This window comes from Erigeron canadensis, chromosome 3 (assembly GCF_010389155.1).
Source record: "Erigeron canadensis isolate Cc75 chromosome 3, C_canadensis_v1, whole genome shotgun sequence".
NCBI classification, from domain to species: Eukaryota; Viridiplantae; Streptophyta; class Magnoliopsida; order Asterales; family Asteraceae; genus Erigeron; species Erigeron canadensis.
Genome location: NC_057763.1, coordinates 32563321 through 32588197, shown reverse-complemented (window position 1 = coordinate 32588197; position 24877 = coordinate 32563321). Strand labels below are relative to the sequence as shown.

The 24877-nt window shown below is 33.5% G+C and overlaps 2 protein-coding genes across 2 annotated transcripts; both read left to right on the top strand.

Moving 5' to 3' along the window:
* Nucleotides 1-778: 778 nt before the first annotated feature.
* On the top strand, nt 779-9697 carry LOC122590554 (probable leucine-rich repeat receptor-like serine/threonine-protein kinase At3g14840). Its single transcript, XM_043762752.1, has 24 exons — nt 779-993; nt 1178-1340; nt 2804-2875; nt 2983-3054; nt 3163-3234; nt 3354-3425; nt 3521-3592; nt 3675-3746; nt 3833-3904; nt 3987-4058; nt 4135-4215; nt 4342-4413; nt 4515-4580; nt 4755-4820; nt 5051-5086; nt 5182-5222; nt 5298-5671; nt 6306-6498; nt 6815-6973; nt 7322-7440; nt 7519-7729; nt 8176-8413; nt 8865-9015; nt 9131-9697. The coding sequence occupies exons 1-24, from the start codon at nt 873-875 to the stop codon at nt 9521-9523; spliced, it is 3060 nt and encodes a 1019-aa protein (XP_043618687.1). The 5' UTR covers nt 779-872; the 3' UTR covers nt 9524-9697.
* Nucleotides 9698-10654: 957 nt separating this feature from the next.
* Nucleotides 10655-22572, top strand: LOC122590555 (probable leucine-rich repeat receptor-like serine/threonine-protein kinase At3g14840). Its single transcript, XM_043762753.1, has 24 exons — nt 10655-10793; nt 12178-12340; nt 14742-14813; nt 14911-14982; nt 15090-15161; nt 15274-15345; nt 15430-15501; nt 15586-15657; nt 15743-15814; nt 15883-15954; nt 16030-16110; nt 16307-16378; nt 16481-16546; nt 16729-16794; nt 17226-17261; nt 17357-17397; nt 17464-17828; nt 18438-18630; nt 19093-19251; nt 19687-19805; nt 19883-20093; nt 20545-20782; nt 21035-21185; nt 22039-22572. Exons 1-24 carry the CDS (start codon nt 10715-10717, stop codon nt 22438-22440), a joined length of 3018 nt encoding a protein of 1005 aa, XP_043618688.1. The 5' UTR covers nt 10655-10714; the 3' UTR covers nt 22441-22572.
* Nucleotides 22573-24877: the final 2305 nt, after the last annotated feature.

Below are 24877 nucleotides of genomic sequence, written 5' to 3'. Positions count from 1 at the left end.
GTCTATACATTATGAGCAAATACTCAAGAATACCTTGGAATTGGATAGGGACAATTAAATAATACGTACTATATGGTGTCATAACTTGAGTACTAACTCAAGAAAACGTAATCGATTGGAGGCTATTCCTTTTATTTTGGTGGTGGCATGCATGGAAAGCTAGAAATAATATGCTACACAACGAGGTTCGAACTACTAGTATGGAGTTATTCAACTCAATCGTGACTAACTCTTATATGTGGATTTCAAATCGAGATAAGAAAAGTGATGTGAATTGGGATCAATGGAATGCGTGCCCTTCGTTCAAGGTTGATAAGCTCGTGTCAGTATCGTTTTTGGCATTTCTTTTGGTCATGTGGCATAAGTTGAGTTTATCAATGGAATAATACTCCGTATTATTATTCTTTTATAAATTTATCATTTTATACTTATAAACTACTTTATCATCAAGTCTATTACGAGGTTCTACTAATTTTTTTTTTCTCTCATTGATTACATAGTCATATGTTTTTTATAATTCGAGAAAATGATTTAAAGGACTTCCATTATTATTTCTCCTTATATATATAGACTAATAATGCATTTATATATAAATATGTATAACTGTAGGTTTATACAATCTTTATATATGTCATCGTGGACTTGTTATGAACATTCATTAACAGTGTAAACGTTGAAAGTGACAAAAGCAAATTCTAGTACGATTCAAATATATATATATATATATATATATATATGCATGAATATCGATCAGGAAGACTAAGCTACAGCCAAGTCTTCGTTTTTGTTATGTAGCATTAACTTTCCAACTACTACTACGACTACTATATATATATTTGCATTCTCTGCTAGCTAGATACATAGCTATATATATGGTTGTCCTCAAAATGTTAAAAGATCTAAGCAAAATGTTGATAATTCTATCATGTGTTGCATTATTGCTCCCCTTTGGTTTAGCCTCCATAAACACAACTTCCCTTCCACCCGAAGAAGGTAATTATTAATTAGTCTATATGATTATAAGAGTATTATATTCGTAAAAATAATACTACTAGAATTATAGCTCTGCTACTGAGTCTGCTTTTCTGGGATGGTAGTATTGGTTTTTAATGTTATAATTAAGATATATATTATGCAAATTGTGGTTTAATGACTTTTATTATCTATATATCCTCAGTGGATGCATTGAGGGAGATAGGAAGGAAGTTGGGAAAAGATTGGGATTTCAGCCAGGATCCGTGTAGTTGGGCACCTGCATCCGTGAATAATTCAACATATGAGGATAATGTAACTTGCATATATGAACCAAACAGCACCACCATTCGCCATGTTTCTAGCGTGTAAATTCTTCTTTCCTTCACTCTCCTCAGTTGCATTGTTATTTGCTAGTCACTATTGAGTATGTTAGCCGAACAATTTTTTTTTAAAAAGATTTTGTTATCATTAGATTCCTTTTTGAAAGAACTTTTTATATAATGATATCAATAGTAGAGCTAATTGACTTTGAAGTTTTGCTCCAAAAAAGTGGTTACATATATACTTTCATGGTGGATCTGTATAGCTAGTATATAATACATCAATAATTTTTTTTTTTTTTTTTTTTTTTTTACAATTTGTGTCGGTACATCGATCTCTCTATTTATATGATTGTAATACGTGATCAAATAAAAGAATGAGATTAGATGAGATCAAAAAAGCGTCTGCTTAATTACATGTCAGAAATAAGATTGAGATCCTCAAAAGGTAGTAATTAAATGTACGTGTGTAAGTATGTAACCTATTAACAAGATACTGTATATCATTACTTGTTCATAAATATGACAGTTTTTCTAAGAATTGTTTCCAAATACAGTATATATCAAAGTTGCATTATTGATGTTATTGATAGTACTAGAGTAAGTTGATGGGAGTATTTTCTTGACTTTTCTTTCATATATTTTCGTTAATACACCTTTCCACCTCAACACTCAACAGAGACATAAAACTTAATTATATTTGACCAAATTTTGTAAAAGAAACATAATTTACAATTAGTGTTCCCTCGCTATCATATATATATATATATATATATATATTTTGGGAACAACAAATTTTCTTTAGTAGTAATGCTTTTTTATTTACTAACTCCAATTCTAAAGGAAACACATTTTGGGAAAATCATTGTCTTCATTCTTGGAAGAATTTTGTTTGCACCGAAATTTGAACTCAAAATCTTCACGTGTCCAGTCCCACCAAATACCAATCCATCTAATGGTAAGCAAAATCTTTAAATAGAAAACAAACAAGGAAGGTCACTAAATAATTGAGAACTTATTAAACATTGCCACATGCATTAATACCAAGCATATATATAAGACATAGGGCAAGTATCATGTGTGACATAAAGCAAATATGAAGCAAGACCTACTCCCTCCCATCCCAGGAATGACTGAAGAAAGTTATTGATCTCTAGTCGCTTTATGCAGGCATACATCATATACGCAAATATGAAACGTAATAACCATAAGGTCCGGTGAACATTATCATGAGTAAACATTTTATGGTGTGTTGATATCTGTCTTTGTAAAAGAATTAGATATAAAAAAAAAAAAAAAAAAAAAAAAAAAAAAAAAACTGAAAGTTCAATACACCAAATTGTGTGCTATTAAGAGTTTCTGTAATGTAATTCAGGTCAGATATGCATTCTAAGAATACATGTTACCAATAGTAGTGTGGTTATTTCTTTCCTAGTTGCTGATTATTTGATTTGAGATAGTAACATTGTTATATAAAATGGTGTTTTGGTTTGGTATGATATAAGCAGAAGTCTGAAAGGACAAAACCTACAAGGCATTCTCCCACCAGAATTTGCCAATCTTCCTTACCTTAAAAATCTGTACGCTTCTTTCTTGGTTTTAAATATCTTTTTCAAATTTTAAATGTGAACTGTTTAGAATTCGGTGGCTCATTGTTGGTCTTTTAATTTCATATATATTCTTACAGAGACTTAACTCGCAACTATCTTAATGGCACCATCCCTCCAGAATGGGGTTCCATGCAGCAAATTTTAAACATGTACTTCTTTCATTCTCTAGCTATATATGTCCTATGTGTATAATGTTTCAATATAAAATGGGGTTCTTTTTGTTAACTGGCAAATTACATATGTTTGAACTTCTGTAGCTCCCTTCTGGCGAATCGTATAACTGGATCAATCCCAAAGGAACTCGGAAACCTCAGCACATTGACTTCTTTGTATAAGATCTATTCATATATGCATCTATTTATATTCAAAATATAATACTTGTATTAGATATTGTGATCTTTTGTAACTAACTTTTGCTGTTTATGGTTTCAACTCTTTTGTTAATCAGAATCGTAGAAGACAATATGATGTCTGGAAGAATCCCCGACGAACTTGGGAAACTTTCAAGCATTGAGAGACTGTAAGACTTTATGCAATTTGTTGGTATTGTTTATGGTTTTTCTAACTCCTTATCATAAGTATATCAACTTTTAAATACAATTGTTTCATATGTAGATTTCTGAACTCCAACTATTTCACTGGAGAGTTGCCTGCATCGTTTTCAAAACTGAATACTATGAAGGAGTTGTGAGTTCTAGTACTGGTTGGCCTTAGGTTTCCATTATATGGCTAAATGTAACTCATTAATTTAACTCTGTTTCTTTTGCAGTCGGATTAGTGCTAACAGGTTGTCTGGGAAGATTCCAGATTTCATAGGAAATTGGCCAAGTCTCCAAACCTTGTGAGACATTAACAATTTTGCATACTTTTCTATTTTCCACTTGTTGTATATCGCAGTTAGTATTAATTGAAGTTTCGTATTGGCAGAAGGATTCAGGCCAGCGGACTGGAGGGGCCAATACCTTCTACCATCACTCTCTCGGAATCTTTGTCAGACTTGTTAGTAATTCCTCGTATATCATTGTATAATTTTCTTTCAGTTTTGATCGAGTATTTTTGTTGATTGAATTAAGTGATGCAGGAGAATCAGCGACTTGAGAGGACCCGACACACTTTGTCCACCTATCAGTAGTACGACACGTTTCAAAAACTTGTGAGTTGAATTGCTCCTTTTAGTTGAGCATAACAAGTTTCCTTTTTTGGTGTATTTCTAAACCCAATCTTTCCAGGATCTTGAGAAGTTGCAATTTATTCGGCGAATTACCTAAATCTTTGGCTCCAGGGGAGGGGGATCAGGAGCTGAAAGTCTTGTAAGTTGCTTTTACCTTCTTCTGATGATTTTTCTGCTTTGAAATAAGACATAATTTCTTTAGGTTTATTGTCAGTATGTAAACATTGTTTGCATACAAAACTAATTGTTCATTTTGGTCTTTCAGAGACTTCAGTTTTAATAAGCTTAATGGATCCATTCCTGAAGGGTTTAGTGAACTAAGTAAGACAGATTACATGTAAGGATCTCATTATATTGTATCACTGTCCCACATATTTCTAACTCTCATTTGTTAGTTATTAGAAGTACGTCTTACTGGTACATATTTTGAATATATAGTTTTCTCACTGGAAATATGCTATCTGGAAGTGTGCCTGATTGGATGCTGACTTTAGGGGATAACATGTAAGTTAATTGGCTACTAATAAGCATGTACAAGTTTATAAAGTAAAGCGGTGATTCTATTGATTTTGTTATGTGCCTTATTATATATCTACCCTGTATGTAACAATTGATGTTTTGACATGTTATCTTGATTGGTTATAGTGTTAAACAGCCAGTGTTGTAACCTTTTTGCAGTGATCTGTCATACAATAATTTTACATTTGAGAGCTCAAGGATATCAAACTGTGAAATACGGAAAACGTAAGACCATCATTTACATACACGTTATGGAATGTGCGTAATATTATCTGTTGCACTTACGGTTATGTACAAGATAGTGACATAAAAGCCTGGTAGTTACAGAGAAAAAATGTATGCACTTATAAGTGTGTACAAATATGAAACTTGGCCAGAATTAAAAAGTGTTGAGATCGATTTGTTAAATTTAACTTTCTCATGCTTTCTCTTGCGGTCTTTATTCTTTTATGCAGAAACTTGTTTGCTTCATTTTCAAAAGATATCATCTCGTGAGTTCTTCTGTCATAAGTTATTATCTAAATAAAGATATGTTGATGTTCATTTCTGTGTGTAATGGTCTTTTATTTTGGTACTATTTTATCAGTAAAGAGGTCGCATGCCTGCCGGGTGACGTATGTGGCACAAGTAAGTTCTAAAGTTAAATACTATTTCTCATATTTTGGTGAAACTTATGAGGTGTTAGTTCTATTTTTGGATTAGCTTTTTCCTCCTTGTATATCAACTGTGGTGGAAAGACATTTTGGGTTGGAGATAAGGAATATGAAGATGATACGAATCCTGGTGGCCCTTCAAGTTTCCATTTTCCCAAAAGTCGATGGGGATTTAGTACTACTGGTGACTTCATGGATAATGGCATTAGTGACAATTATCTTGTTGATAATACTTCTAGACTCTCGATGAACAACGCTGAATTATATACGAGTGCACGATCTTCAGCCTTATCTTTGACATATTATGCAAAATGTATGTGTAATGGAAGCTACAATGTAAGCCTTCACTTCGCGGAGATCACTTTTACCGCTGATAGTACCTATAGCAGCCTTGGGAGGCGTATATTTGATATCTACATTCAAGTGAGTTAACATGAATGAATAAATATTAAATAGTATCTAAACATGTCAAAGTTATTTCTAAACTGGATATATCTACTATATAACGATGGTACCAAGACAGTCAGACGGATTGGATAATCAGTCAAAATGGGTTCGGGTCAAAATGGGCCGTCAAGTAAACCCCTGCTAACACTTTTTTATGTATACAAGAATTAAGTCTGAGCTGTTACAAATTGAATTAAAAGCCCACTTTGAATGCTTTTGGAACATTTATCCATTCGTTGTCACAATAAGGACACACAGTTAAGCTTGTTAATTCGTCATCAACCCTTATAGTTAATTTTTTGTTTCGAAAGACAAAAAATAAATTATTTCACTAATAGTCTATATTTTGGTTTACTACAATTTAGAAGGTTATATGTATTGTTAATAGACTTTCGGCAACTTTCAACCTGTTCGACCCGTTCCCTTTTAAGCTAATATATTGGTATGGCCTGTTTGAAGGAAAAACAACCCAACTCGACCCACTCATGATTAAATGGGTAGAATCTGCCATCTATAATATATAAGATCTTTCGTATATTGTGATGCAGGATTAACTTTGTTACTTTTTGGCAGTTTGATTGTTGGATATAAATGGTTGTTATTGTGTCAGGGTGAGAGGTTTGAAAAGGATTTTGATATCAGCGAGAAAGCAGGTGGGCCAGGGAAAGAGATTGTCATGAATTATACTGTAGAAGTTAACAGTACTTTAGAAATTCGACTCTATTGGGCTGGAAATGGAACAACCAATATCCCATCTCGAGGAGTGTATGGTCCTCTTATTTCAGCTATCTCTGTGAATCCAAGTAAGTTCTTAACCTCCTATGTGATTTATGTGTTGTTCATGGTCGCGACTTGAATGTACCATTTGTGACAATGATACAAAACTGAAGCAAGCTAAGAATGCACTGTATTCAAATATAAATACGCACTTTGAGAAAAAGAACTCTTCCATTTATTTAATTATTTATGTATTTTGCAAGTTATCCGAGAGAGTGCAGATTTTCTAATTTCTTGCATAACACAAACCTTTTAATGCTTCGAAAAGAATATCTATTTTTAGACTAGCTTGTATCGTTCGATTGTCCTCAACCACTATTTTTATCTTTCTTTATTCTATAGTTTCAGATTTTCGGTGTGAACGTGGAAATGATACCGGTATCTCTGGAGGGGCGGTGGCTGGAATCGTGGTTGGAGCAGTTTGTTTGGTCATCCTAGTTCTAGTTCTAGGAATTCTATGGTGGATGGGTTATTTGCGACACAGGGATACTAATGAACTAGGTATATGCATGCCAAACACGTAGTCTAGAATTGACAAGATGGGTGGGTTGGCTAACGGGTCTGGACGTGCACGAGTTGAAGTGTGTCCATTTTTATTATGGGTCAAATGAGCTGGTTTGGGTTGACTCACAAACAGTGATGGTATGCTACATACAATATACCACGAAACAGTTTTTGCTCATTTTACCAAAGTTTTTTTTATATACTCACTGTTATACTTTCATTACGGCAGATGTAAGTACAACCCAAATTGACCAGAAATTCCATGTCCCACCCTACTCTTCAAAGTTAATTCTGTTACTGTTAGTATTCCAACTACATGTTACCAAACACATTTATCTTCAACAGACCTGAGTGGCCTAGAGCTTAACACTGGTTCATTTACATTGAGGCAAATCAAAACTGCCACAAACAATTTCGATGTTGCTAATAAGATTGGAGAGGGTGGTTTTGGCTCTGTTTACAAGGTAAACTATTACTTTCTCATTTTACAGAATATCAATGTGACTTATACTATGCGCAAAACTAATTGTCTTTTACTGAAGGGAGTTTTGCCCGATGGAACCTTGATAGCTGTGAAACAACTTTCTTCCAAATCAAAGCAAGGAAATAGGGAGTTTTTGAACGAATTAGGCATGATTTCTGCTTTGCAACACCCGCATCTTGTGAAGCTGCATGGATGTTGTATTGAAGGAAACCAGTTGTTGCTAGCATACGAATATATGGAAAATAACAGCCTTGCCCGTGCTTTATTTGGTAAATGACTTTCCAATCGTTTATCTCCCTCAGTATTCATGATATTTGTTACCCTTTTACTTCTCCAAAAATCTTGGCTCTCAGGAAGGGACATCCTAAGGTAGTGGCAGAAAATGGGTGGGCTGAGTAACAAGTCAACATGGGCTGCTTTGGCTTCCGTTGACCCCATTTTTTCTCTCTTAGCTTTACAAAGGGGAGCAATGCAACCTATTTGATTGCTTACCTATCATCTCAATTCTATGATATGATACAATTGACCTGTTAGGAATAAACAGTTACCCAAATCAACTCATTAATAAGTATATGGGTCGAGTTTGCCACCTCTTTCCCAAGGGAATAAATGCACTCTAATTGGGATCATGAATGTATGCTGTAAGAATAAAAAGCCACGGAGTAAGCATTTGCTTATCATTTTTCTAACCTATTTTTGACCATGTTGATTTAAGGGTCTAAAGAATGGCAGCTGGAACTTGATTGGCCAACAAGGTACAGAATTTGCATCGAAATAGCGAGAGGTTTGGCTTTTCTCCATGAAGAATCAAGGTTGAAGATTGTGCACAGAGACATCAAAGCCACTAACGTGCTGCTTGATAAAAATTTAACTGCCAAAATTTCTGATTTCGGTATGGCTAAGCTTGATGAAGAAGAAAATACACATATAAGCACCCGTGTTGCTGGCACTTAGTGAGTCATTTCATGTTCTCCATAACTTACTGCTTTTTTCCCTATTTGGCTTTTTCTAGTTTAACCAGCATTCAAAACTAGATATAGGAATGCAGGGTTGTGCTGGGAAAAATGGGTTGGGTCCACCGAAAACACATTTCCAAAATGATTTTTAATATTTTCTTGAATAGTTTTGTTATTTAATTAATCAACTTTCAGGGTTTTAATTTCAGTGATATGATTTCAAAGAATTAAACGATTTAGGAGGGTTGTATGTACCAAAGATAGACTTTGGCAACTTTAAACTTTCAGCCCATTCTGCCCATTTGACTTATTTGCTAGATTTTCTGTTGACCCATTTGAGGTTTAAAGTATAGCCAACTTGACCTGTTAATAGTATATGGGTCAAAACTGTTACCTTCATTTAAATTGCAACCGATCCGACTTCAAGATTTGTCTTCACAAATTTCAGTGGATATATGGCTCCTGAATATGCATTGCGTGGCTACCTCACGGATAAAGCAGACGTATATAGCTACGGAATTGTCCTCTTAGAGATTGTGAGTGGAATGCCCAACATTGTTGACAAAGCCAAGGAGAATCAGTTTGTTCTGCTAGACCGGGTAACGAACATGAGTTCTAAGGCGGCTCCGACCCTAATCCAATCCATTCAAATGTAATTTGGTCAAAAATTGAAATTACTACCTTTACTTATCTCCTTTGCAATCTTTATTACAGGCCAACTCTTTGAATATTTCACGTAATCTAATGGAACTAGTTGATCCAAGACTGGGTAAAAAATATGATGTCCAAGAGATGATGGTAGTTATAAATTTGGCTCTAGTTTGCACAGCAATCTCTCCGGCCGACAGGCCTGCAATGTCATCAGTGGTTAGCATGCTTGAAGCAAGAATCATTCCTCAAGCATTTGTTGCTGAACAGAGAGGCTCATTGAGTGAAATGGACCGTGAGAAAATGATGAAGCAGATCGAGAATATAAATGAGAGCCATGCTGAGGAAATGTCAGTCCCATACACTGATTCTTCAAGTTCTGCCGTTGATCTGTACCCAGTTGATCGTTTCAGCGAGTATCTGCAAAAGAGAGACGATGCAAAGAAGCTGTTACCTTAGTACGATTTGTGTTCAGCTATAGTTGCATCAACAATATGTTTCATTTGTTATTATCATAAAAAAAAACACGATACAATAAATGCTACTATATACTCGTATCAAACAAGTATAATTCATGGTTGAGCAATTTGATTACATATATATGATTAATGGAATAATTTCTATTTACATTTATAGGATGATTGATCAATTTACTATATACTATAAGATAAGATATTTTTGCATAAGGCCTCTTAAGTAGTTGGATCATTGCAAGTCTGGTGCATATATATAAGTTAGATGTTTTTTCTACGTTCTCCCTATATTTTTATGGGTTTTGCTAAACGAAACCCTAATTGCTTTCATTAAGATGTATTTAATAGTTGTATACTTATCATAAAATTCAGGAATGAGCTTTTAATATAAAAAGGTATAATCTTTTTATGCACGTTAAATGAAGACTTTATTTAGCATTTTTCTGTTTGTAAATGTAACATTGCTCGTATAATAACCAACAAAATGATTAAAACACACCAAATTTGTACTCAAGTATTAGAATATTGAACACTGGTACTTATCCGATGCTGTGTACCAATGTGTGGTCTTGAATTACTTAATCGCTACCAGTCAACTTATTTTTTGACTGACGACCTAGGAACCTATGAAATGAACCGACACGACAAAAGCAATGTTTTTATTTAGAATATTACATTTGAGTACACACATGATAAAAATTTTAGTCAAACATCAAAAAACTGTTAAATTTTTAAATTTGTAAACTTTTTTAAACAAACAAAGTTTATCCTTGAAAATGGTTATAGAGGTATATCCCAAGTTATTATAGCACTTATTTGTGAATTTTGCTTTTAAAGCGTTTATGTATTTGCATTCGACAATTTTAAACCGAAAGCCCACATGGTTTGAGTTGGCACTATGAAAATAACCTAAGACGTACCTATGAAATGAACTGATCATCGATGTATCTCTTAAATTTTTACTTCCTTCAGATTTTTTATTTTTACCTTCTCGTGTCTAGTACGTTTAAAATGCATGAGTCAGGAGGACTAGCTACAGACAAGTCTTCATGTTTGTCACTTTTTCTTTGTAGCAATTATTATTCCAACTACTAGTACTACAGTAATATACATTTGCATTCTCTGCTATTATATATATGATTGTCCTCAAAATGTTTAATTAAAATATCTAAGCAACATGTTGATAATTCTATGTGTTGTATTGCTCCCCTTTGGTTTAGCATCTATAAACACAACTGCTCTTCCATCCGAAGAAGGTTAGTCTATATGGTATAAAAATATATTCGATCGTAACAACTAAAATATTTACTATTACCTAAGTAGTAGTATCTCTCATTGAGTAAAGATATAATTGCATACGGTCAACGTTTTTCGTAGTCTGCTCTTTTGGGTTGGTATCGGTTTTGTTGTTATAATCAAGGTTAGAAACTCGTGACTCGGCGAGGGAGTTACGAGTTTTTGGAAACTCGAACTCAGCTTGGTCAAAACCGTGATTAGGATTTTATATAGAAATATTACAACTTGAAGTTGTATAAAAGAATAAACATAACTAATCCTTAATCCTTGGCTACTTATAGTTTAAAAATAGATCAAAGATCTAGAGATCTTAGTTGGGGAGATTGGTGAAAGTTCAAATTTTGTAAATATTGTTCGTATTTAATTTGGCTCTTAGACTATCGCTTACAAAATTTTTGTTCAGTCGGCACATATATATATATATATATATAAACTTAAAAATCTGATAAACTCCATTATATCCAACCGACTTGTTTAGCCTATCAACTAATATTTGACACCATACAAACAACAAAAATTACTAAGATATTTTTTTCAAACACCATATTCAATGTAATTTTTAGAATGTAATTGATTAAATCTTAAAAAATAAACTAGGTAATGAAAGTGGTTCACTGGAGTTTATCTCTTGAAAATGGTTATTATCTTGAAGTTCTTAATTTTCTAAAAAAAGTTTAAAAATATATAAATTTTCACTGCTCATTTATTGCCTACAATATCAAGATATATCTTTATATATATGATAAATAAATAACCTATCGTATACTTTTAAATTAATTTTTTAACTAAAATGTATTATATGTAAAACATAGTATATGTTAGGAATATTGTTTGGTTAGGTTGTTAATAATAGTGTAAAAATTTATTTAGTTGGGTTGGATAAATATAAAATGAAAAAACTAATTATTTATTGAATAGTATTGTTTAGTTAAGTTGTGAATGTAGATGGCCTTACAATTTGTTAAGGGAATTTGAAAAAAGAAAAAAATGATTAATCCTCCTAATAAAATTGTATAAAAATCTTTGGACGATGACATGTGAAAAAATCAGAGGCTAGGATTAGATTAGAGAATTTATGGATAACACATGTCACGTTTTAAGAGAATTTTTAGACTAATTTTTAAAAAGATTTATCATTTTTCTTGAAAAGAAGTTATCTTTCGTAAAAAATAAAAAATCCTAAAAGGAAAATTTAAAATAGAAAGTTTGACCGAAAATCACACGTGTTTTAATCAAGTTTGACAAGTCTAAGCAGTTCACTTTTACTACACTGCTTACGATTAGGATATATATTTCGCAAACTGTGATTTAGTGACTTTTATAGTTTTATCTATGTCCATATAGTGGATGCGTTGAGGGAGATCGGAAGGAAGTTGGGAAAAGATTGGGATTTCAACCAAGATCCATGTGGTTGGGCACCATTGGCTCCGAAAAATTCAACATACGAGGATAATGTAACTTGTATATATGAACCAAACAGCACCACCATTCGCCATGTTTTTAGCGTGTAAATTTTTCTTTCCCTCACTCTCCCAATTGTATTATTTTTTGCTACTATTGAGTACGTTTGCCATAAACATTTTTGTATGCAAGTGAGCAATGTTTTATGCTAGGGTTTAATCACTGATTCACTAGACTAATGAACTTTTCTTTTTGTACATGACTGTCCAGTAAATATTTTTATTGACATATATTCCTCATGTAGTTGTAAAATTTGTACATGGTTCACTAATTTTTGACCTGTTACCTAAAATAACCGGTTAAATGCATTTTTCTTTTAATAAATTTGTGACATGGATATCATGTGGAAAAAAAATTAAAGAGTTTAATCACCAAAGAACTTTTCCATTTGTACATAGTTGCCCAACAAACTTGTAGAATTGTACATGGTTCACCAATACATGACCTTTTTATCGATTACCTTTTTTTTAGGTGACGTGACACTTAGTTGATAATGACGTGGACTAATAATAAGAAAATATGGATTTCAAATCACCAAAGCTGTATATAAGAATCAAATGTTCATTCTCCTTTCCCCCAGTTGGCATGAAACCTAAACCGAAATATGTCTTCTTCGTTATCTAATGTCCCTAACCGCGACGGGGAGGGGAGGGATATGGTTTTATATATATATATATATATATATATATATATAGGTTTTAGGTAAAATAAAACAACTATTAAAGTAAAAAAAATAAAACAATAGGTTTTTATTCAGTGATAATCACCGTGCCTCATGAAAATCATCGTACATCAATTGGTTTGTGAATCTTCGTGCATCAATATAACCATGATCTAAGGATCAAGATCTTGTCTTATTTGTTTTACTTTAATATTTGTTTTACAATACCCAACCCCTATATATATATATATATTTGTTGATTCGGAATTCATATCTTATATTAAAATAGTTCACGTCATTGCCAGATCACCTGAAAAGATATTAACCGGTCAACAATTGGTGAACCATGTGCAAATTTTACAGGTTTGTTGGGAAACCATGGACAAATGGAAAAGTTCGTTGGTAATCTGGTGATTAAACTCTTTAATTTTTTTTCCACGTAATATCCACGTCACAATTTATTAAAGGAAAAATGCATTTAAACGTCTATTAAGGGTAATAGGTCAAAAGTTAGTGAACCATGTACAAATTTTACAAGTTTGTGGGGAATATAATGTCAATAAAAATGTTTACTGGGCAACCATATACAAAAAGAAAAATTCGTTGGTTATACAGTGATTAAACCCTTTATGCTATCCTTTTATATTATTTTGTTAGCATTATATTCCCTTTTCAAAGACCTTTTTATCAAATGATATCAAAAGTATATAGGCCTATCCCTTCATAGAATGATTGGCATGGGAGTAGTCTTGCAATGAAGGGTTTTGGCTTGGAGACCGGGTTTGACCATTAATTCGTCGTCGTGTCTACAGCCGGGAGGTTGATAGGTTTTTGGACTAACGTTCCTTGGTTGTGTCCGGCTTGGTTGAGCCGGCTGAAGGTAGCCTTTAGCCATTGGGTTATCCTAGATGGAGTTTGGAGTTCGGACTATAAATAATTTAGTTGGCTGTTAAAAGAAAGTAGACACAATGTATAAATATGAGAGTTGAGAGTTGCTATTGGTACCTTTATTATATTTTTTACCACAATGTACAACTATCACAGTATACTATACAAATATTTAATGCATAGTTGTGATAAAAAAATAACAATGGTACTAATATCAATTCCCATAAAATATAAAAAGATTTCACAGACATGATGTTTTTAAATAAAAATAGTAAAATGTATTACCAAGTTGAGTTCTATGTTCTATCTCTAGAGAGAGTTTTTGTTCTCTCTTAATATAAGACCAAGCTCTAGGTCCCCTCTTCGGCTTTGACTTCGTCTTGTCGTAAAAAATATTTTTAAGGGATTAAGTCCTATGTTGGAGGTCCTTTTTGAAGCAACCTTTCTACCTTTGGGTAGAGATATATCTACATTTTACCTCCTCACATCCCGCTTATGTTGTTGATGTGATGTTTTTCTAATAAAGAAACTTTTCCAAATATATCATATTTGCATTATTGATTTTATACTTACACACTTTGTAAAATGTATGCTTTACAATTACTCATAACATTTTAACATGCAAATTGGAATAACTCAAAATGTTCATCAACTCCCGTAAAGAAAAAATGTGTGAAACATTATATTTTGTCTTGATATTTGTCTTTGTAAAATGTAGATAACAAATTTTTTTTTTGAAAGTTCACTGCTATTAAGAGTTAATGTAATGCATTCATGTCTGATATGCATTTTAAGGATACATATATGTTACAATAGTGTGGTTATTATATTTCACAATTGCTGATGATCTGATTTGAGATAGTAACTTTGTTATATGGAATGGTGTTATGATATGCAGAGGTCTTAAAGGACAAAGCCTACAAGGCATTCTCCCACCAGAATTTGCCAATCTTCCTTACCTTCAAAACCTGTACGCTTCTTTCTTGGTTTTATCGATTACAAATTTCAAACATGAACTGTTTAAAATTCGGTGGCTCATTTTTGTTTTTTCATATATATTCCCACAGAGACTTAACTCGCAACTATCTCAATGGTACCATCCCTCCAGAATGGGGTTCCATGCAGCAAATTTTGGAAATGTACTTCTTTCATTACCTATGTGTATAATGTTTCAATATAAAATGGGATTCCTTATGATATTGTTTAAGTTGGCACTGACATATCACATATGTTTGAACTTCTGTAGATCCCTTCTGGCGAATCGTATAAGTGGATCAATCCCAAAGGAACTCGGAAACCTCAACACATTGACTACTTTGTATAAGATCTATTCATATTCATATATGCATCTATTTCTTTTTATCGTTGACTAATGTTAGATTTTGTAACTAGCTTTTGTGGTTTATGATTTCAACTCTTTTGTTAATCAGAGATGTACGAGGCAATCTGATGTCTGGAATAATTCCCGCCGAACTTGGGAATCTTGCGAAAATTGAGAAACTGTAACACTTCATGAAATTTGTTGGTATTGTTAATGATTTATCTATTTTCTTATCGATTTTTAAATACAATGGTTTCATATGTAGATTTCTGAACTCCAACTATTTCACTGGGGAGTTGCCCGCATCATTTTCAAAATTGATCACTATGAAGGAGTTGTGAGTTCTAATACTGGTTAGGGTAAGTTATTCTTTATATGGCTAAATGTAGCTCCCTAATTTAACCCTCTGTTTTGGTTGCAGTCAGATTAGTGCTAACCGTTTGTCTGGGAAGATTCCGGCTTTTATAGGAGATTGGCCAAGTCTCCAATCCTTGTGAGGCATTCGTGATGTTGCAGACTTTTTCATTTCCACTTTTTGTATATAGCAATTGGTAACAATTGAAGTTTCTTATTGGCAGAAGGATTCAGGCCAGTGGATTGGAGGGGCCAATACCTTCTAGCATCACTCTCTCAGAATCTTTGACAAAATTGTTAGTAAATCCTGGTATATCATTTTATGAATTTCAAGCATTTTTGTTGATTGAATCAAGTGATGCAGGAGAATCAGCGACTTGAGAGGACCCGACACACTCTGTCCACCTATTAGGAATGCAACACCTTTCGAAGACTTGTGAGTCGCATTGCTTTTTTTAGTCAAGCATAACGAGTTTCCTTTTTTAGTGCATTCTAAACTCAATCTTTCCAGGATCTTGAGGAGTTGCAATTTAATTGGCACATTACCTAAATCTTTGGCTTTGGGGGAGGGGGATCAGAAGCTGAAAGTCTTGTAAGTTGCTTTTACCTGCTTCTGATGATTTTTTCTGCTTTAAAGGAACCTTTTTTTGCATCCCATAAGCCATAGTTTCTTTAAGTTTATTGTCAGTCATAAAAAGGAGAACCTTGCTAAGTAACTGGTTCAAGCTGTGCTAGTACAGTTTCACCAGATTTCACACCATTATTAACTGTTCATTTTGCTCTTTCAGAGACTTCAGTTTTAATAAGCTTAATGGATCCATTCCTGAAAGGTTCCGTGAACTATATGACACAGATTACATGCAAGTATCTCATTACTTTGTATCACTGTCCTAAATACTTCTAACTCTCATTTGTTTGTTATTTGAACATACGTCTTACTGGTATATATTTTGAATATGTAGCTATCTCACTGGAAACTTGCTATCTGGAAGTGTGCCTGAATGGATGCTGACTTCACGAAATGAAATGTAAGTGGTTTGACTAAAAACAAAAGTGTATGAGTATACTAAGTGAAGTGGGTCATTTATGATTCTATTGATTGTGTTATGTTCTTTATTATCTGCAGTATATATTGTTAATGTACCAATGATGTTGCAGCATGCTTCTTGATTGGTTATAGTAACATCCAGTGTTGTAAACTTTCTTGCAGTGATCTATCCTACAATAATTTCACATATGAAAGCTCCAGGATATCAAATTGTCAGATGCAGGAAACGTAAGACCAGCCCCTATCACTACAGATATATAATCTACATACATATTTTAGAATATGTATAGTATTAATCTATTCACACTTATAAATGTGTACAAGATGGTCACTTATTTATTTGTAAGGGACTAACAATTATAGGGAATTAATGTCTGCACTTGTAAGCGTGTACAAAACCACCAAAAAGGTAGCCTAATGGTCAACCAACCTGATGTCCTCACAAGAGGTCTGAGGTTCGAACCTCACTAGGTAAAATCTTGGTGAGGTGGTGGTGGCGGGGTGTTGGGGGATGAAAAGGTTCGGAAATGGGAAAACATCATCTAATTTCCCTTATTATAAGAATGAGGAAATATAGACCATACCTAAAAGTGTTGAAATCAGTTTGTTGCATTTAACTTTCTCCTGCTTTCTCTTGCTGTTTTTATAATTTCTTGCAGAAATATGTTTGCTGCGTTTTCAAAAGACACCATCTCGTAAGTTCCTCTGTCATGGATTATTATCCAATAAAGATTTATTAATGTTCATTTCTGTGTGTTGTAGTCTTTCTAATTTTGTACTATTTTACCAGTAAAGAGGTCGATTGCTTGCGGAATATAGTTTGTAATACGAGTAAGTTAAAGTTAAAATCCTATCTCTCATGAAGTTTATGACTTATTAATTCTATTTTTGGATTAGATCATGCTTCTTTGTATATCAACTGTGGCGGACAGAGGCTAGACGTTGGGAAAACAGTATACGAAGATGATACAAATCCTGGTGGGGGTTTCTATTTAACCGGAGATCGATGGGGATTTAGTAGTACTGGTCACTTCTTTGATGGAGGTCTTCCTGACAATTATGTTGTTACAAATAATTCTACACTCTTAAGTAACTCTGAATTGTATATGAGTGCACGAGTTTCAGGATTATCTTTGACATATTATGCAATATGTATGAAAAATGGAAGCTACAATGTAAGCCTTCACTTTGCCGAGATCTTTTTCACCAATGCTAGAACCTATGGCAGCCTTGGGAGACGTGTATTTGATATCTATATTCAGGTAACTAGTCATGAATTAATAAATACAACTAAACACCTTAAGTGTTGTTACTGAGCTGGATATATCTAGTACAGTAGCAAATATCTAGGCTTTTGACAAGATGTCTGGGTCTGGCGGGTTGGTAAAAGGTCAAATGGCCGCAGGGTAAACCCCCTTAGACGCTTCTTTACATACAAGAGTTAAGTCAATGTTTTTGTTACAAGTTGAATTAAAACCAACTTTGAATGTGCTTTTTGAACATTGTCGCAACAATAAGTCAATAACATAGGGAAAAGTAGATTGTTATTCTATGGAATTAACTGCTACAGTACAAAAATGTTAACACAATGAACATTTAGATTGTTGAATACAAAAACTTAGATGGTTATATGCATTGTTGATTGACTTTGGACGTGGGACTTTCAACCATTCATTTTTTTAGCTGAAATATTGGTATGGACCGTTTAAAAGAAAACACAGCCAAAGTCGATCCATTCATGATTAAACGGGTAGAATCTACCGATATAGAGTATACTCTCAATGTCAAATCTTTCTTATCTTTGTGATATAGGATCAACTTTGTTATTTTTTATAAAACTCAATGCCAGTAAATGGGTGGTATTTTGTTAGGGTGAGCTGGTGGAAAAGGATTTTGACATCAGCGAGAAAGCTGGTGGACCTGAGAAAGCGGTTGTCAGAAGTTATACTGTAAATGTTAGCACTACTTTAGAAATCCGACTCTATTGGGCCGGAAATGGAACAACCAATATCCCAGTTAGAGGAGTATATGGTCCTCTTATTTCAGCTATATCTGTGAATCCAAGTAAGCCATTACCTCCTATGCAATATATTTGGTCGTCGTGGTTTGGACTTTGTACTTAAATGTACTATTTGTAAGAATTATGCAAAATGAAGCAAGAAGAAAAAAGGTAATGCAGGGCACCTTGTCTTCGGAACCACATTGGATCCCCATCATCCCACCCAGTAAGGGTTATAAAATACCTTCACTTAATACTCACATGATTTGGGCATCCCCAAGAATTGAACCCACCTCTCTCAACTTCACATGTGGAGCCAAACTGCAGTGGTAACGGGTACCATTGCATAAATACACTTTCAGGGAAATTTATGCCATGTGCTTATGTATTTTGTTAGTTATCCGCAAGAAAGTGCACATTTTCGATTTTCTTGGAAAAGACACCGTTTAATGCATCTAACCCTTCTTTTTATTTTTGATCTTCCTCCTTAACCCTTCTTTTTAACCTTCTTTATTTTAATTGTTCAGATTTTTGGGTTCCGCCAATAGAAGGACTCAGAAATGATAACGGTGTCTCTAGAGGGACTGTGGCTGGAATTGTGGTTGGAGCAGTTTGTTTGATCCTCCTAATTCTAGGAGTTCTGTGGTGGTGGGGTTCCTTACATAAGAAAGATGCTAATAACCTAGGTATTTACTATAGACTTCTCAAGATGGGTGGGTCTGCTAATGTGTTGACAAGGTTCATTTTAGCGTGGAGGCGAAATACGCGGATTTGGGTTGACTCGTAAACCGTGTTTGCTCATGTTTGACAATATTATTTATATATATATATAACTATTTGTCTCATTATGTCTACGGAATCCCATTAAACAATTCATCTTTAAATATAACGATTTAAAAGGTTGTATACCTTACATATAGACTTTGGCATACTCAGTCTGAACCCATTCACCTTATACTTAAAATTTTGATGTAACTCATTTGACTCATTATAAATAAAAACACAACCCAAAACCATTTATAAGTAAGTGGGTCAAAATTGCCATGTATATGCCCTATTCTTCAAAGTCAATTTTGTTAGTATTCCAATTACATGTTACTAAACTCATTTATCTTCAACAGACCTGAGTGGCCTAGAGCTTAACACTGGTTCATTTACATTAAGGCAAATCAAAACTGCAACAAACAATTTCGATGATGCTAATAAGATTGGAGAAGGTGGTTTTGGCTCTGTTTACAAGGTAAACCATTACTTTCTCTATTACAAAATATCAATGTGACTTCTAGTATGCCGAAAACTAATTGTCTTTTATTGAAGGGAGTTTTGCCCAATGGAACCTTAATAGCTGTGAAACAGCTTTCCTCCAAGTCAAAAGAAGGAAATAGGGAGTTTCTGAACGAATTAGGCATGATTTCTGCTTTGCAACACCCACATCTCGTGAAGTTGCATGGATGTTGTATCGAAGGAAACCAGTTGCTGCTAGCATACGAATATATGGAAAATAACAGCCTTGCCCGTGCTTTATTTGGTAAATCACAAGCTTTCCATTCATTTATTTCCATCAGTATTCATGAAATTGGTTACCCTTTAACTCCAATAATCTGGACGCTCAGGAAGGGAAAACCTAATGTAGTGGTGAAAAATGGGTAGGCTGAGTGACGAGTCAAAACAGGCTGCTTTGGATTCAGTTTACCCAAAACTTTTTTTTTTATTTGGTACAAAGGGGAACAATGCAACCCATTTGATTGCATACCTATCAGTTCAATTCTATATTATGACCCAATTGACTTGTTTAGGGATAAACGATTACCCTAATCAACTCATCAATTACTTAATGGGTCAAGTTTGCCACCTCTGTCCCAAGGGAATAAGTGCACTCTAAGTGGGAGCATAAATGCATGTTGTGAGAATATAAAGCCACTCAGTAACCATTTTTTATATCACTTTTCTAAACTATTTTTTGACAAATTCAATTGAAGGGCCTGAAGAATGGCAGTTGGAACTTGATTGGCCAACAAGGTACAGAATTTGCATCGAAATAGCGAAAGGTTTGGCTTTTCTCCATGAAGAATCAAGATTAAAGATTGTGCACAGAGACATCAAAGCCAGTAATGTGCTACTTGATAAATATTTAAATGCCAAAATTTCTGATTTCGGTTTGGCTAAGCTTGATGAAGAGGACAACACACATATTAGCACCCGTATAGCTGGAACTTAGTGAGTCATTTCACGTTAACTTACTCCTTTTCACCATGTTGGTCTTTTCTAGTTTAACCATCATTCAAAAGTTGGCGATTTTCAGCTCGTTTTACCCATTTGACCTGTTTCCTTTTGTTAATTGTTTTGTTGATTCATATTATGGTTAAAATCTAGCCAACTTGACCTGTTAATAAGTATATGGCTTGAAACTGTTACTTGTATCTAAATTGCGAGTGATCCAACTTCAACATTTCTCTTCACAAATTTCAGTGGATATATGGCTCCTGAATACGCATTGCGTGGTTACCTCACGGATAAAGCAGATGTATATAGCTATGGAATTGTCCTTTTAGAGATTGTGAGTGGAATGCGCAACATTGTTGACAAAGCCAAGGAGAATCTGTTTGTTCTTCTTGACCGGGTAAATAACATGAATCTTTCCTAGCTTATATTATTTCATTTATTGGTCCTATTTGTTGCTTCTAAAGGTCACAAAATGGAGCGGCCGAATCTGTTGGATAAAAAAAAGTGTGTTTTTGCGTGTACAGGTTACGTCAAGTTTGCAAGTATGACCTGCAAACAATTGTCTGTTCATTACCTCAAACTATTTTACAAGTAAAGTGACCACCAAAAATAGACAAGAATCCTAGTAAAATATATAAAATTAAGAGATGACAACACATGCCTTTCTTTTAATGTGGAGTGGGTATGCCTCCTTGTACATTACTTCTATAGATAATTTGACACCCACTTAAAATTTGATGACCCAATTTTGTATTCGTTTTTTGACAAGGTTTGTTTTACAATAACCAACCTTGGGATGGGTACGCCTTAGAACTTGACTCTTCCTTTGAGCTACTTTTGACCCATTTACCTTTTTGCCATCCTTTTTATTGATACTGTCATAACTAAGACTAATAGTGTTTATTTACAAAGTTGGTGGGTTCATAAGTAGAACTATCTATATGAAAATTATACGAAAGTTACGCTAAACTTAACCAATTATATTTTCCCAGCGGGTTTGGTTGCACTCACTTGCCCTAAGGTGGTAGACCCTTGATCCAATCTATAAAACATATTGTATTTGATTGTTAATCGATAGGGATTACAAGAGACTATATCTATAGAGTAGCCTAAACTAATACATGGAAAGTAATATAAGGAAACTAGATATATAGAAACTAAGATATGTTTAATACAATCCATCCAAAAGTGAACTGATCTAAAAATGAAATTACTATCTTTACTTTATCTCCTTTGCCTCTTTATTGTAGGCCAACTCTTTGAATATTTCGCATAACTTACTGGAACTAGTTGATCCAAGACTTGGTTCAAAATACGATGTCCAAGAGATAATGGTAGTTATAAATCTGGCTCTAGTTTGCACAACAATCTCTCCGACCGACAGACCCACGATGTCATCAGTGGTTAGCATGCTTGAAGGAAGAAACATTCCTCAAGCATTTGTTGCTGAACAAAGAGGCTCTATGAGTCGTTTGGATCGTGAAAAAATGATGAAGCAGCTTGAGATGATAAATGAGAGCCAAATTGAGAAAATATCAGTCCCATGCACTGGTTCTTCGACATCTGCAATTGATCTGTACCCAGTTGATTCTTTCAGTGAGTCACTGCGAAAGAGAGACGATACAAAGAAGCTGCTATCTGAGAACGATTAATTTGGATATTTTTTATTGTGTCAAACTTTCCGGTTTTTCCATTTTACACAGTTTTCTTGTTAACCGTGTAAAGTAAACATAGACTAATACCCATTTTTGTAGCGGTGATCAATTCAGTTCTTGTTATTTTGTAACAGGATACAATATATAAATGATACTATATATATATATATATATATATATATATCAAACAAGTATATTTCATGGTTTAGCAATTTGATTACATGTATATGGTTGATGGAATAATTTCTAATCTTAATATAAAAGGATGATTGATCAATTTATTATGTACCATAAGAAAAAACAAAAAAACATTATTTTCTAAAATTTGAAAATAGATTAAACACTTTATTTATATTGTTTTTCATAATTTTCATTTTCCAAATTTTAAAAACCCCAAATTCTATTACCTTCGTCCCGTCCCTAAATGCACACAACACTGTTTATGTGTATCCAAATTAACATGAATAATAACAAAACTGAATACCATATAGTTTTTCAAAACCCAGCATACTCTAAAAACCAAGAACGTTATATTGAAAACTTGCGTACAAGGTTATGATTATGTAAATACGATATCCGGAGAAATCCTTTAATGAGAATGTGAGCTACAACCCTATCATCATATAAATCCTTTAGAACCTACTTATAAAAGGTGACCAATTATATAAGATGTATGTGTAATCCCATGTATTATTTAACTCATTTATGCCACATTACTATATATACCATGCCTATTAATTCTTGACACGTGGCATCATTTATCAAGTGACACGTTACACATTTCGTATATTATCGCTCAGGTTTTGTCACGTTTTACCTTATTCAAATTTTGTTATGTCGCCTTTTTAATTTTGTTTTTGGTTTCTTCAACAATTTTTGTCCTTTAAAAAAAAACAAAAAATATTTTTTCGTGAAAAAATAAATATATGTATTGGATAGTACAAACTTTTAAACATGATTGTAAGATTATCTTTAGGTAAATATGTTTTTTGAAATGCCAAAGTTTTTCGCACATATGTAACAAACATTGATAATCTTAATATATACTAAAAGGCAACTGACCTAACCTCAATTGACATCAATTGCTTAAAATTAATTAAATTAACACATGTATAAATTAATTTACACTTTGTGGTTTCTTATCACCAATTTACACTTTTAACTCAAATTATAAATAATTAATACTTTATTGTATAATGTCTATTTGAATAAGAACATATAGTTAAAAGTTAGGTAAGTTACATATTTATATCAATATTTTATTTTATATTATTAACTGTAATTAATTTAATTGTAATATTGGTATTATTGATAATTGTAACCAGACTATAATTAAGATAATCATTGTTGTTATTAATAACTAAATTCCAATTATATTTAGGATACATGTAGCACTCGTCATTTAAAAACTTGGATTTTCAAAAATTTTGCTAAACGGCATTTAAAATGTAGCGGAAAAATGATCACTTAAAAAAACTGCCTCATCCGTAACCGGATAATACCTTTCATAAATGATGTTACCAAGTGCATCATCAAAACAATACAAATGAAATTTAAGTCTTGACACCAACATAAATGCCCACATTATTACAGTCTTAAATCATAAACAAAGTAGCCAAAGCGTAAGGCTAAGGGAAGTCTAAGCATTTAACAAACTATGCTAGTCTTCTTTATTACTTCTACCAATCTCACCGAGCTAATCCTTTCCTAGCTCAAGCTTGCTTATCCTGAAGGCACAACATTTTCAAATAACAAGTGTTAGCTAATAAATTAGCTAAGTAAGGTAACATAGTAATGAAAACATTTTCCATTTCATAATATATTAACAAAAACGTGTCATAAGAGTTAATATCACATACATAGCATTGCACACAATAAACATAAATTCCTAATGTGCTTAACTTTTCTTTCATATCTTTCTTTACACTTTAACTTTGCCCAGACGTAGGCTAAGTGACTTATGTCACTTACATAGGGATGTGGGGTTTGTGTGCAGGCGGTCGTAGACCATACATGGAGTCAAGGAAATGACATTGTCTTTCCAACTGAATAAACCATAACGTGGTCCATCAGCGTCGTTAAGGAAATGACATTGTCTTTCCAACTAAATAAACTGTTTATGCCTTTACGCAATGGTAGTTAGTTACTCCACCCGAAATACTCAAACATAACTATGCCACGGGAGGTATCATGATTCCCAAACCACGTGACCACGTGCGCTCTAGCTCTGAGGAACTAGCACGGGTTAAGCTTAACACAACATCTTACGTATGCTCGAGACTTATTATCTTTATTAGCTTATGCTAATTTTCACCTAAACTAATTACATATAATCATCTTTACTTTAGGCCCCTTAATCGTGCACGTGTCATGACAATCCTAATCATGAGTCTGGTGACTAGGTGTTCAAGTCGCACAAACGTTCATATAATCA

What these genes read in the sequence shown, in the direction of transcription:
- LOC122590554 (XM_043762752.1), top strand. Translation starts at nt 873, where the DNA reads ATGGTTGTCCTCAAAATGTTAAAAGATCTAAGCAAAATGTTGATAATT. An exon ending in CTAAGTAAGACAGATTACAT is followed by an intron (nt 4,414 to 4,514) that starts GTAAGGATCTCA and finishes TTGAATATATAG; the next exon opens with TTTTCTCACTGGAAATATGC. An exon ending in GTTTTGGCTCTGTTTACAAG is followed by an intron (nt 7,441 to 7,518) that starts GTAAACTATTAC and finishes CTTTTACTGAAG; the next exon opens with GGAGTTTTGCCCGATGGAAC.
- LOC122590555 (XM_043762753.1), top strand. Translation starts at nt 10,715, where the DNA reads ATGTTGATAATTCTATGTGTTGTATTGCTCCCCTTTGGTTTAGCATCT. An exon ending in CTATATGACACAGATTACAT is followed by an intron (nt 16,379 to 16,480) that starts GCAAGTATCTCA and finishes TTGAATATGTAG; the next exon opens with CTATCTCACTGGAAACTTGC. An exon ending in TTTTCAAAAGACACCATCTC is followed by an intron (nt 17,262 to 17,356) that starts GTAAGTTCCTCT and finishes CTATTTTACCAG; the next exon opens with TAAAGAGGTCGATTGCTTGC.